The sequence below is a fragment of the Ceratosolen solmsi genome, unplaced genomic scaffold (assembly GCF_000503995.2).
Source record: "Ceratosolen solmsi marchali unplaced genomic scaffold, CerSol_1.0 scaffold7, whole genome shotgun sequence".
Classification (NCBI taxonomy): Eukaryota; Metazoa; Arthropoda; class Insecta; order Hymenoptera; family Agaonidae; genus Ceratosolen; species Ceratosolen solmsi.
Window position 1 is genome coordinate 15,316,089 of NW_011948413.1, and position 15,650 is coordinate 15,331,738.

General features: G+C 27.8%; 1 protein-coding gene across 2 annotated transcripts; it reads right to left on the reverse strand.

Moving 5' to 3' along the window:
* Positions 1-7,628: 7,628 nt before the first annotated feature.
* LOC105367549 (integrin beta-PS-like) lies at positions 7,629-15,381 on the reverse strand. Of its 2 annotated transcripts, none has more exons than XM_011506303.1 (10): positions 15,037-15,381; positions 11,940-12,106; positions 11,556-11,859; positions 11,247-11,475; positions 11,053-11,137; positions 10,231-10,878; positions 9,729-10,040; positions 9,365-9,553; positions 8,295-8,798; positions 7,629-7,842 (listed from the first exon to the last, which is right to left on the reverse strand). In XM_011506303.1, exons 2-10 carry the CDS (start codon positions 12,102-12,104, stop codon positions 7,753-7,755), a joined length of 2,526 nt encoding a protein of 841 aa, XP_011504605.1. In that variant the 5' UTR covers positions 12,105-12,106; positions 15,037-15,381; the 3' UTR covers positions 7,629-7,752. The 2 variants fall into 2 exon arrangements, with proteins under 2 accessions (XP_011504605.1, XP_011504606.1); XM_011506304.1 differs by lacking the exon at positions 15,037-15,381 and adding an exon at positions 12,927-12,944.
* Positions 15,382-15,650: the final 269 nt, after the last annotated feature.

The following is a 15,650-nucleotide window of genomic DNA, read 5'->3' on the forward strand; positions in this document are numbered from 1 at the left end:
ATATATATATATATATATATATATATATATATATATATATATATATAATAAAAATAATAACAAAGTTATTACTAATGATGCGCACAATTACTTTAATTTATACTGTTAGTGTAATTGAAATAAAAATTAATAATACTGTATTTGTGATATTATTTAAATTATTATATTAAATTAAAGTGTGTCTGAAGTTCTTATTTATGTATCACGTAAAATAAATTACAAATTTTGTACATAAATTTAGCTTTCTAAAATGTTAATTGATATTTAATTTTCATGAGTCAAAATTTAAGTATTATGTCAACAAAAATTTAAAAGCTTTGAAAAGCAGTGCACGAATTTTATCTTGTTTTGCTAAAAATGTAAGTTGCTTACAATCTGTTGGACTTTTTCCAGATTTTATAAACCATAAAAGCAGCCACTTAATAAAAAAAAGTTGAAATTTTTTCTATATATTTTTCCTTAAATATTTAGGAAATATTATTCATATGAAAATTATATTTAACAACAATATAATTCAAATGTCAGCAAACAATACATAGAAATAATTTTTTAACTTCGGTCAATCATCGTTATAAGAAACATGAATCACTCCACGTCCTGCGGCTTTTCTAAAAATGTAAATTTATAGTGAATATACAATTTTTCAGGTAATATACGTAATGTAAAAGTAGTAGTAAAAAATTATAAAATAAGAATGAATATGAGTTGAAGAACTTCTATTTCTAACATTTACACAGCTTTATCAATTAAAACATAAATTATCTGTCATATATTTCGTTTCATGCAATAATAATGCTATGGAAACAATTAAACACAACTATTATAATATTCAAATAAAGATTTTAATAAAACAAGATTTATATAAATAATTCTATTTAAAAATTATTTATATTAATTCAATTTACTAATTTTATTGTTATAAGTAATATTTTTAATAAGTCGATAGATTATTTTGAAATAGTATTACTTGAATAAATGTGTGCTGAAAAAGTAAGCTAATAGCTATTAGGTTTTCATAATTGATAGTATAATCGGTTCTACCGGCATTTGCTGCATTTGCTGCGATATATTAAATAATTTCATAAAATTATGTACATGTGATACTTATCTCATATTATTATTTATGAAGCGACGCTATGATCTAAATATTTACTCACATGGATCAACTTTAATTTACATAATATTCATTAGTTTTAATATTAATGCGTTATATTAATATAAATTGTTTATATATTATATGAAATATCATTATGATAATTAATAAGTGAATTTCAGGTTTCTAGTAATTAATCTCAAGAAACAATTAATAAATCGAATATATTTTTCGAATTTTTAAATATATGTATAATGCATATCTTGATATAACTTTTGAATACAAAATTAATAATTATTAAAGAAATCATAAACTAAATTCACATGCATATATTTACCAAAAAAAAAAAAATTGAATGAATCAAAATAGTTAAAGGGTAAGTAAGCATTTATGTTTATATGGTATAAGTCTCTTCTTAAACATCAGTGGCTAAAATATAAAATAATTTGTTATACTGAATAAAAATACTACTTAATAAAAGCAATACTATAAAGTAATAGACTTTGATAATTTTAATAATTTATTAACAATATTAAAATGGTTAATATTATATTTCAGTTATTATAGTTCAGTTGTAGTTCTTTTGCAACACTTATCTTTACATATTTTGTCACATATCTTTCTAGAATATTAAGATTAGATTCTTATTAATTAAATTTATCTCATTTCATATTCATTTGACTTTATGTCAGTATTTTTCCTGCTCTGGCAAAAAATCATTGTTTAGCGACTTTAAACATTAGTGTTGGTGCTTCTTCTTGATTACACTACACTAAATCGCCTGATTAATACAGCATAAATCATTTGATTTAGATTATTTCAACAATTATTAATCTTTGAATAATTACCATTGTTTTAAACTTAGAAATAAATTATTTGAAATAAATTATTAGAAGTAAACAAATAAATTATTTAAAAAATTATACAGTCTTTGAACATTTAATTATTAAAATATTCATAATCTATACATAAAATAGTACATTATATTCCGAAGAACAAAGCCTATTAAAAATATTGCTTAAACAAGTAAAGTATATATATATATATGTATACAGTGGTACTGCCATGATGTAATAAGATATGATACAATAAGTTTACTAAAATTACATTCAAATTGTTACATTACATAAATTTAAATTAATGCATGTTGAGTACAGAAAAAAATTAGCTGATTTTTTAGCGTTATTTAAATGATTATAGAGATAAAAATATTATTCTAAACAATAGATATCTTCATTCGATAGATATCGCATGCAACTATAAAGTTATATAATTCCTTGATAATCGTAGGATTAATTGATAAGTTGATAAAAAATATTTGTTTTAATTATATTTTCACCCAAACGGTTAATCGATTTATAATTAAAGTTTTCTTTAAACATTTAAGAAATAATCCTGATTACTTTAAAAGGGATTTACAAAGTTGTTTTTATCATATATACTTTCAGAAAAATTTATCCATCGATATCATTTTGTTAATTTATTATATTTGTTAATAAATGATATGACGCATTAGAAAAAATTTATGTACAGTCAATAACAAAGTTTTTTCTTTGTACTTCTTTAAATATTTTTCCACATAAAACAGTTGAAAATAAATTAAAAATTGAATATCTTACATCGAGAAAATGTACGACCCCTATGCAAGTTTATTTCACCAGTGCCGTTACGCTATATATAAGCCCACCTAAGAATCACCGTTCGAATATAAAAACGGCAAATAAAAGTGTATACCTGATTTAAACAACTCGAGTTGTTGAAATGGGTCAAGATAGAAGTCAATTTGGTCCTCCAGGATGAACATAGTCTGTGGTCACGGGTGCAACAACGACGACACTAAGAGCGAAATCGATCTGCAAAACCGTTTTATCCGGTAGTGATCAAGAGTACACTACACACCACACAGGATCTACGCCCTTTTCAAGACTACAATCTCGTTGTAAATGTTGAGACAACCTTCTTTATTGCTTTCCGCCTTTTATCGTTTGCCAGTGGCAAATGTCGACATGTGGTTTTAGCGACCCAGCCTATCTTGTCGTAGTATCTGTCTCACGTATATAAAAAGTTTTAGTATAATGTTCTTTCTAATTTCTCCATTTTTTTTTTCTAATGCTATAAAACCAATGTAGGCCACATATTATTTAAACGAACTGTAGAATATTTTTTGTGGAGAGCAAATTTAATCACCTGGATTAGTAAATTACTTTCATAGCTACGACAGGTAATCTCATAAACTAAATTAAATCAAACTTGTTATGTCGTGATCTTTTTAAAGATCCAATTTTATTTGTTAGCTGAATGCATTACAAGGATTTCTTTGGTGCGTGAAATTACTTAAATGGAAATTTTATGACGCATATTAAACAGTCCTTCAATAATAGTTTTTAATTTATATTCACTGTAGTTTGACATCGCGAAATTAAGCGGCTAAAGAATAAAATATATTTTACATACAATTAAAGAGAGAAAAGATTAATAGCTAAAGCTTGGGAAATGATGTCCCGATGAATAAATTTTCATTTGTCAATCAAGTAACGTCGATGCGCATTAAATGCATTAATATGTAGCTTCATAAATGGAATATTGATAAAATTGTAATTTTATTAACTTTGATTTTAAGTTAAAAGGCGAATGTAAAATTTAAAGAAATAATTATGAATTTTAAAAAATTTACAATCGAAATTTATATTTATATAACAATGGAGATTTTGTGCTTAGTACATTCAGACAATAATTCAACGTAGAAACTTCATTCTTTGAAAAAGGACGTAGCACGTGCTCGTTCTTTGCGAAAAATTACCAAGGACAGTATATGAATATTTATATTGTAGTGTTACCTACACAGACAGCTGACTGGAGCTTTATTGTCAGCATCAACTCTCTGGAATGAAATAGTACCAAATCATCTTATGCATGATTTGAAGTTTTTATAACGTACGTAATGAAGCTTTTAATAAATAATTTATCTAGCGCCTGGAATATATATATATATATATATATATATATATATATATATACATATGATATTTTATAAATTAAGAACGAAGAAAGCAGGAATAATGAATTATATGTATTTATACATATGAAAAAGAGATGAGATTAAAGTCAGTCTAATTACGATTTATTATTATATTGAATAGTTATTTATTAGAATTTTTAACTAGATTTATGAAATGTTGATATAGTGATTTAATGAATATCAAATTAAGAAATACAAATTAAAAATCTTAATAGATCATTCATTGGTACTCAAATTCCTTTCTAATTATCCACAATATATCCAGGCAAACATTTCAAAGCAAGTCATTAATTTTAAACCAAAAACCATACATTTAAATTTATACCAGAATTAATTAATATTTAATTAATCCTACCCACAATTAATGTATATTACTATATAAACATAAATATGTTCTATTTTTAATTAAATCTTGTATAGTGGAAAAAAGTTGTAGAGTTCCTTTTTCATTGTAGATTTTAAATTTTATATAAATATACCACTGCTTGCAAATGCAAATCATCATTAAAATTTCTTGTTCAGAAAATTGCTTATAAAGACGTACTCTCAGAATCGTAAAAAAATAATTATACATTACTTAGACTTGTGTTTGTTAGAATTTGAATATTTTTATAGGATTTCATTTTCTTACTTTAATGCAGCTCTGGGGTTATGCAAGTTTTATTAAAAGCATCCCGTTTAATCTTATAATTATTATATTTGCACTTCATATAGTTTATAATATTTTATAGTGATGGTTTCATAATTTCTTAATTATTTTTATCAAATAAATAACAATTTGTAAAATAACTTGATTCTATTAAAATTTTGTTGTAGGTGTTAAATATTTTGTTATTATTTGTTATTGTTTCAAATTTACTATTCTAATTTAAATTGTCTTGTTAATAAATATTTAATAAAATAAACTGCTAAATAATAATTTTTTAAGTATACAAAAATAAAAGTTTTTATACGATAATCTTATTTATTCAGATATTTTTAGTTGTAAATTATATAAATTTAATTGCAAGAGTATAATTTCCTGGGAGGATATTATTCAATTTTGCATTATGAAGAGTAACAGAAAGTTATACTTTTCAATATCATAAATATTTTAATCTTATATATTATTAACAAAAATAATTTATTTTTTGTCATGATCTACTAATTGTTCAAAGTATTTATTATCATTGAAACTCTTACATATTAACATTTTTAAAATCCACGTTAATTCAACCTTTATCCTTAAATGTTTAAATAATAATATTTACGCAGCAATCTAAAATTCTTTAAGAATCGTATATTTATTCTGATTTTGAAAAATATTTATTTTTAATCAGCAATTGAATTGGTTTAAAATCTTATGAATTACGGAAAAACTATAAATTGTGCTCAATTGGAATATTGATATAAAAGTAAAAAAAAAAGTTTCTTAAACATTTTGAAGTTTAAAATGAAACGTAATGAAATATTTTTGTACAGAAATTATTTTAAAAAATAATAGTCTTCTCGCAATGGATATACATCAAGTATAAAGTAATAATATAAGTTTTTTTTATAATCAATAACTTATTATCTAAAATTTAATCAGTAATTATAATTAAAACAAAAAATCAATCAATGAATTACAAATTTTTATTTTACAAATGATCACAATCAAAAACTTTAACTTTCAACATTACGTTCGATTTTAATTTTATTATATTTATTCTATTATTTCTATTATATTACTTTAATTTTATTATTATTTATTATATCGTTAATTTTATGATTCCATAAGATTTATTTATGAAAATAAATTGAAATTATGAAAATTGTTTTCAAGGATAGACTTAAAAAATATAAACTAGAACAATAATATATATTTTTAGAAATTTATTAAATTTTTTACACTGTTAAAATAGGTTTTAGAAATTTGAAGAAATCTGTTGAATATAATTTTTAATTGTACAAAAACAAATAAGATTTAGAGCATTACAAATACCATTATAAAAATAGCCAGAAGATTATATTATTTTAATGAAAATTCAGCTACTTTTATGCAAAGTCATTTATAAATGAAAAGCTGCATCCTATATTTGATGTAATTTTTTGAATTACATAGGGAAAGTCATATAGAACATTTTTAGACTAGAGAAAAATAATTTATTAATATATGAATTCTGAAAGTTAATATATTATAATATTATTTTTTTAATTATCTTTCTTTTCTATTAGCTGCCAAGAAATTTACGATTAAGGCACCGTTCAACATTTTCACTAATACATATAAAACATAGTGAAGAGGATTTGATATAATATTAAGGCGTTCTTACCAATACGTATACGTAAATATTTACAGTTTTATTTTGTTGTTAACAATAGTCCATATATTAAAATACAATATTATGTATGGTATAAAAATGAGTATTATTAAGATAAAAGCAATTTAAGACATGAACAATGTATATAATTTCTATATATGTAATGTATATTGATTTCAAACTGAAATCAAATAAAATTGTTGAAACGCATTAAATTTTATCCACTCGTCAAAAAACTATTAACATTTTTATAATTTAGATAGCTTATTTGGTTAATAATTATTTTAAACGATATGTTTGTTTGTGGCTCATATTAAGTTAGACTAATATATTTTACTTTATATATCGAATGTTGCAACAAGAAATTTAAATAACATTATTCTTTTTGACATATTTTTTCAAACTATGTCCATAAAATTGTGATTTTCATTCTTTACACACTATTTAATTTAATATACGGGACGGTCATGTATAAGCAGATGTAAAATTATCAAAATATAGTTAATCGAAGAATAATAAAATTGTTTACACTTTTAATATAAAAATCAATTAGATATTGATCATAATGACAATAGCCGTTTTATGAAAAATTTACACAATAAAATATGAAGCTTTTCGTTTAAAAAATTACTTACAAGCCTTAATAGATTTTGGAAAAATGTGTTTTAAAATAGACATTTTTCTAATTACATTTTACAGTTAAATAAATAGATCTTTGAAACTAAATGCTAAATAATAAATGTATTATAATACAATATATTCGGTTATTAATTTAAAAAGAGTAACATTAGAGAACCTCCATAATCAATAACTAATATATTAGTCATTTTAGAAAAGAAAATTTTTCTTAAGGCTTTAATGTTAAAGGCACTTTAAACAGCAACATACACAGTAGAAATTTTTATTTTAAATATCTATTGGCATACATGCCGCTTGCTAATTTTTAAAATTACCACATGCTCCTCGTATAGAAACAATAAAATTAAAAAAATTAAAAATATTTACTGTGTATTTTGATATTCTATATGTAACAGCACAAATCGAAAATTAATTTGTTAAGTTACTAGCGACGAGTTTGACTTATTACCGATATACAAAATCTTGTGTGTCGGCACTCGCTGCAGTCTAAGTATTATGGCAGTATTATTAATATATACTTTAAATATCGTCAGTCTCCAATAATTATACCGTGTCCAACTCTATTATAGAGAACATAAAATTTAACGAGTGTTACTTTTCTAAGAGCTGCTCATAGTATCACTTTTCTCAAGATCCTTTTAAAAATTATCTAATATTTCAAACATAATCGTAATTAAATTATTAATGCTTGATGAAATACAAGGCAATTTTGACTTTATTTATTTAGTCAATGGCATGTGTACTCCACTTGCTGTGTACGTTGGATTTTTAAAGGTCGAAGTGGCTTGTCTATAAATTGGATTTTCACTCTGCAATATGAATTGTAATAATTAACATTACATACTTAACATTATTATTATGGATAAATTTCATTTAAATGTTCAGTGCTAAATCATTCAAATTTTTTTCTCTTACATGCCTTTGGAATTCATTCAAAATAATAATTCTATTCTTATTATCAATTATATGAATTTTTTGTAGTTCGTTCTCAATAATAAGTCACATAAAATTCATATGCAATTTATTAACTTTTATGCAACTTGAGCATGATTATTGAAATTTAATTATTAATTTGATTTATTAATGTCAAAGACAGCTTATTTATTATTTAAAAAAAATATTAATAATAAAGACAATAATTTAATAATTGGCGTTTGAAAATATTGAAAATAAATACAATTAGTAGTTGACAAATTTTGTAATATTATGAACTATAATGAATCGAATATCCGAACAAATAATAAGTATTGAAATATCTTACAGCGTCCCACTTGGCCATCATTCTTTCCTTCTCAAATCTTGCGAATTCCCTTCTATCGTGAATGGTTGTGAGCAACTTCCATACGAGTAATAATGCCAAGCCGATGAGAACGACTGCCGCAATTACTCCCAATACTATACCAAGTACATAAACTTGTGGTGGGCATTCGCGCGCCTTCTGGACCTTCACTTGCAGTTTGTTTACGGTCATGTTGTAATAGTAGGCGAAATAGTACTTGCAATCCTGTTCGTCATAGCCCCAGCAACCAGTTTCTTCCTGGTCAACGTCTACCTCGAGTGTTTCCACGATTTCTGGTTGGAAGTCGACGCAGGTATTATTGCATTCCGTCTCGGTGAGATTTCCTGCTTTGAAAGCTTTACAAAGTACGCAAGGCTTGAGCTCCTCACAGCGGCTCGGACAAGTGCGACAAATCTGACAGTATTGACCTGAATATCGTGTTTCACCTTCAACGTTGCATTTACATTTACCACATTCACAAACACCCTGGAAGTTCAAATATCTTATTTTAATATTAGTTCATTCGTAATCGCTCGTTTTCGCAGTATGATTTTAAGAAGTTATTTTACGAATTTGATTCACTTATACGAATAATGATGGTTCGAAATTCATATTTTTACGACACAATGTTTGAGTCTGTATGAAAAGTAAAATAAAGTTTAAATTTTCAATGGTATATTCAAAAATGTTTCATATGTGTTCTTAAAATTGAGTAGTATAATTGAATTATATGATTAATGAAAATTAAGATTATAATTAACTATTGACCATTAAACAAACAATTAAAAAAATAAAGTTATTCAAGTGGGCATAATTTGCGTCGTTATTGATTTATTTGATATTTTATAATTCAATTAAATCATACTAAAATCTATTGTTAAATTATAAATTGAAATTTTAACGACAAATTAATTAAAAAATAATATACAAGTTCACGTATATTTTATCTAGGATGATTACAAAAATTAATGTAAATCTTGAGTCTATAAGTAAGCTTTATAGGATGGTAAAAGACTTAACAAAACGACCATATTATATACTGATAGACTCACGTGTCCAGAACACTCGAGTCCATGTTTAACACAGGAATTTGTATCTGTGCTGCACTCGCATGCATTTCCCTTCCAACCTAAAGAACATTCGCAGTTGCCACAATTGCAAGTCCCATGACCAGAACAGATTGTGTTATTTCGACGATCGCATGAAAAATTGTCACATTCACAATATTGACCCCAAATCATCTGCAAATATTATGAATATTTGTAATAAAAATATCGACGAGTATTTAATTGACTTTATTAAAAGTTTTGAAATAATTTTGTAAAAAGAAAAATTTCCAAGTATTACATGATACATTGCATTAATAGAATTTAGTGCAATAAAAGAAAATAAATTATAGAAATAAATTTTGCATACCTCGGTTGGATCATCTCTGGTATTACAATTACAAACATTGCATTCGCATGAGCCTCTACCACCACAATCTACATTTGATGAATTATCACGACGACAAGCAAATTCATTTACGATTATTTGTCCCCTGTCGTCGGTGCCGCACTCGCAATTTTTGCCAAAATAGCCATCATTGCATACGCAAATACCACAGGTTAAATCTCCGTGACCATTGCACAATTCCGATTTATATTCAAATCCATTTTCACCGCTGTTTTCACACTGGCAATCACAAATCATCTCCAAATTCACAGTGAGAGATTCGTTTATACCCACCTAAAATTATCAGTGAATCATTATAATCGATGACATATTGTTATATGATTGATCACCGCATGTTATTATTATTATTATTATTATTGTTATTATTATTATTATTATTATTGTTATTGTTATTATTATTATTATTATTATTATTATTATTATTGTTATTATTCACATATATTTCGTAATATTAAAAACATACCGGATAAATAAAGAACTTTTGATTCCATTCCGAACGATTTTTAGGACAAGCGGATATTACAATCTCTGTAGTAAATTCAATTTTATTTCCAACTCTAAGTCCGTCACACTTGTTTGTTTCGATCATTTGACCTCCGCCAAGGCAATTCGAATAATATTTTATATTAACATAATTACTGGCTGTATCTTTCATTTCAACAGAACTTGAAATAGCATTATATTGCTCGCGAACTAAATCAACAATGTTACTTGAGTCTTCGCTGAGTTTCGCTGCGTACGATCCTTCAATATGTTTTGTTAAGGCCTGATAAATTTTTATTTGTTCTTCCGTGACTGCCCAAATAATATTGATGGAGTTTTCCTTAACTTTAAGATTAATTTGTGAAATACTAGGATAATCTTGAAGAGTTGAGTGAGTATATAATCCATTTTGATCCAAGTGGCAACAACCGTCGTTTGGTTTAACAATACCACTTAACTTCCCATCACCGGCAAAATGGAAACCGGCATCAGTGGAAAAGAGCAAAAGTTTTCGAGCTTTCTCTCGCCACCGAATTTCATCTCTACATACGATTGCTTGCATTATAGCATCAAAACCTCCTTCTGGAGCATCCAAATTTCCCGAAACTGGAGCATCTCGCACTTCTTTCTACACAGATGTTTATATAAAAATTTTTACTACTTTTCAATTTTGCTGTAAACTTCATAATATATAAATAATTATTTTCAAATAAATTAATGACAATTATAACTTGTGCTTGAAAATAGAATAATTGAAAGAGCTCAATAAAATAAACGTATGATTTAAATTTTCAATACATACTGCAAAACGTTCCGTATTCTGTGACAGTGGCATATGATTTAAATAACCGTATGGGGCAGCACAACCATCGCAGGGTTCAATAAGTCTGTGTATCAAATATCAATAAATTACATTATTTCTATTCGTTGGATCAACGGTTCTTTTTCTACTTCTTTTTCTTTACTTTTTCCAATATAAAATATAATTTTACTTACGCCTTTGGCACCATACTGACATAAGGCATAACAACTTTGTCGACAAAACTACCAAATCCTAAACGGAAATTGCTTGTAATATTGCTCATACTTTCAACGAGCAGCTGACCCAAATCCGATAACTTTTGCTTATCGTCTTTCATGGAATTGCTCAAATCCATAAGATAATACAGATCTACAGGATAATCCTGTGCTTGCGCATATTCAATTTTGATTTTTTGAACTTCGTCTGCAAAGGTAAAGAAATATTAACATTTTTTCGTTTCAATACACGAATTGAAGTTGGCAAAAACATTAAAAATTATTTACTTATTCTAAGTCTCAAATTAACCTCTTGTGGATATAATTGCACAGCTTCCTGTTTACCATTAAAGCTCGTTTTACTTCCGCTCACTGAATCGGAATGATAGCTTCCTTTCACAGATTGTTGTTCTCCGGATTCATAACTGAAACCTTCTTGCTTGCCACCTTCGATAGTATAACTTCCTTTCCATAATTCCTTATGATGTATTTTGATATACTCATTGTCTGGATTGAATGTATAATTGTCTGGACATTCTTCGGAGATTCTTAAGTTAATGTGTGGAAGGAAACATCGTTTATTATCAAAATCCTGTTACAAAAGATAATTACTTCAATATTTTATTATTGTAGAGCATAATAGAAAGTATAGAAAACAGAAAATAAACTAACGGGTAAGGAACACCAAGCGCAGCTTGGTGTTTGAATACAGTCATGGCAACTCTGTTTGCTGATGCAAGCATTTGTACCGGTTGGTTTTGATAATTGTATCGATGACCCATTCTCCAACCATGTTATTAATAGTAATATTAAACTCCACTGGAAGTTGCCAGTCATTCCTATGACATTATAATGGTTGGTAAATAAGTAAATAAGAGTCTTCATTTTTTCTTAGGTATAGTGATTATTAATGAATATTCATTCTATCACAAATAAACATTAGACTATTTTCTACAAGTGACGTTTGAGAATAAGTTGATTTTTTCTTTGTCCCTTTGTCATTGTATTAAATTTCATGAATATTGTGAATGAATTAGTTAAAATAAAAAAAACTTATAATATTTTAAAAATAATGTTAAAAAATATTAAAATAGTTTAGTATAATTACAAAAAAGTAGACATTAATGTGTAATGGATTTATAGAATTTACTGGCATTAAAATAAATAAAGATTAATAAAAAATAAAGATAACTTTTGCAAAATATTAATAAGCCAATGAATAGTATTTAGAAGGGAAAAAAAAAAGAAAGAAAAAAATTACAGAAAAATTAATGATACTAACTACAAATTAATAAACTAAAGACTATGCGATGCATACTAATTAGTACAAAATTAATAAACTAATACTGTAGCAGTGAGTAATAATTACAACATATTTTCTTGAATATATAATACAAATAATAAATTTTAATATAATTTACTTTATATAACAAAATTTTATTAGCTTTATGCCTAAACACTACTATATAAAAACTAAAAATGATATACATACATACATACATACATATATATATATATATATATATATATATACATATTATATAAATATATAAATACATATACAGACACATATATATCTTACTTATCGAGCTTATTTAGAAGACTGACTTAGTGATATCGATACAATACTATACGATGATAATCAAGAAAATATATTACCTTTTATCGCTTGAGTTAATATTCATGCTGCTCATTACTAAACAAATATTTGAAATTTAATAATTTTATATTAAAATTGTGAATGTTAAACACTTCTAATGTATATTATATACGGATGACCTTACGGATTGCATTACTGATTTAACACAAGTATAAAAAGTCAATGTATATGATAATATAAGAAGCGCAAACTTTTGATTGACAATTGATTTATGTTTACTCATTTATTTAAAATTATGTATATAAAGAGATGAAATTGTTACTTAAACGTTAAAAATGTCAATTAACAATTTTTGTTTTTATGGAAGGAGGAAAAATTTAATTATAGAATTCTATAAATCTGGATGAATATTCAAATAAAAGGTGGTCTATAATTAAGACATTGACTCAGAGTTTCTTGGCAAGTTCCAGTTACTTTTGTGTTAGATCATCAAAAATTCATCCACAGGAAAAAGAGAGAGGAAAAAAATAAAGGAAATAATAAGATATTTCCAATAGCTTGGAATACAACTTGTCAGATGCAATTATAGATGACATTAAAAATCTCAATGAGCAAGGTTGAAACAATTCTAGAATTATACAAATTCTATAACAACGAACAACTGTGATGTAAAAGCCTCTGTAAGCAATCATCCTTCAAAATATTTTTATACTTTTGTTTATAATTTATGTATTTATACAAGCCTTCTTTATTCAATGATTTAACTACTACTATCAAGATATCATTCAACATTTTTGAGTAAAAAAAAACACTTTTTTTAATTTTGTTCATTTTTAAATAATCAATTAATAATTTTCATAGCAAAATGTCTATTGCTAATTTTTAACTAGAAAAAAAAAAAAGACGAATCGCTTATTAGGTAATATGACGTATGGGAGAATGAATATATTTTAAAAGATGAATAATAATACGATTTGTAAGATTTACATTGAAATTTATGATGAAAGCTCTATTAGGTACGCCATAATTGTCACGGCATTTATTTTTAACCGAATGTGTATCTATGAAAACGACGTTTCTACTTTATTCGAGCGAAACGAATGTTTTAACTCGATGGAGAAAGATATAATTGACATTGGCTCTATTGGTTCCATTAGGATAAATATTTAATCGTTTAATGATGCGACGGCAAACGCGGAATAATAATTGTCTTGTTAATATCGTCGGCTATAAATATATTCCAGTATATATAAACCAGAAGATCTTGTCTTATTTAAAATTACCAAATCGCACATTAATAAAAGCTTTATGCGAAGCCGAATGAATGTCACAGCAAAAATATAAGAAACGATTGTCTTAATAATTTAACTTAAATCTCATGATCGGCTATTTAATAGGATAAAATAGCTAATCCAAGCGTCGATTTCAACTTCACGATTGAATAAATTGTTGGAAAACCCGATCACCCACGCACAGAGTTGCTCAATAATGTACAAAACGGCTCGCTTCTTTCGTAATTTTGACGAAGAGAGAGAGAGAGAGAGCAGAGAGCAGAGAGCAGAGAGCAGAGAGCAGAGAGCAGAGAGCAGAGAGCAGAGAGCAGAGAGCAGAGAGCAGAGAGCAGAGAGCAGAGAGCAGAGAGCAGAGAGCAGAGAGCAGAGAGCAGAGAGCAGAGAGCAGAGAGCAGAGGGAGAGAGAGCAGAGGGAGAGAGAGAGAGAGAGAGAGAGAGAGAATTAGAGTATGAGTGAAGGATGGAGTGAGGGGGGGGGGGAACAAGATTCAAACCAACTATACGTTCTGGAAATGTTGGGAAAAAATCGCATCACGTGATATTCCTAGCCGAGCTTACTGTCTAGATGCTGTCACCGTTATTATTCGCTACCTTTGCATAATAGAAAAACGCACATGAAAAACACCGAAGCTCCATATAATCTACAACAGACTATTATTCTCCTCGCCGCTAAATCCAGCACATGCACATACACAAGCACGCACGCACGCACGCACGCACGCACGCAGGGCACGCATAGGGGCCAGAAGAATTTGTCCCACAAACTTCATCCCGAGATTATAATAGCCGCTGTATTAGAGGACACATTACTAGAAGAATGACCGACTCGTTTAAAAAGCACAAGCAGCACAAGGGGCACAACAAACTCGGCGCTTACTTCCTATCTCCGTCCTCGGTCGCTTCTCGCCGCAATGCAATGCTTAGCAAACCCGCCCAATATATATCAAATATATATTCAACCCTCCGTTTCCGCGTCACCTTCCTGCCTTTCCCTTTGCTCCCTTTCAATAATTTTCACTCAGCATCACAGGCCCGACGTCGCGTACCGTACCGTACACCACGCGAAACAAACGGCGAGATCTTTCTTGGATCGCCATAAAAGGTAAGCCACGCTCGCCGACTCGCTAAGGCAGCAGTCGTCGTCGTCGTCGCCTCTCTCAAGAGCCCCGGGATTCGGGTTGCGAGTAAGCGCATAGACGCGAGCCAAGGAATGAATGAACACGAGACTTGACTGGACGAAGCTCACTCAGTCGTCGCCCCCTTGCACTTCCTTCCTCTGGCGTACGCGCGCGCATTTTGTTCGACGTCGTGGTGGGGGCATTGACGATTGCGCGCGGGGGGTTGTGTGCGCGGGCGCGCACGCCCGCGCTCACGCCCACTTCATCGTGCGCGAGAGGAGCGTAAAAAAGTCCGTGTGAAAAGGGAGTGGAATCGCGAGGTGCGTATGGCTTGGATGGAGAGGAGCGTTTGACATGCTGCGCGCTTTTTTCA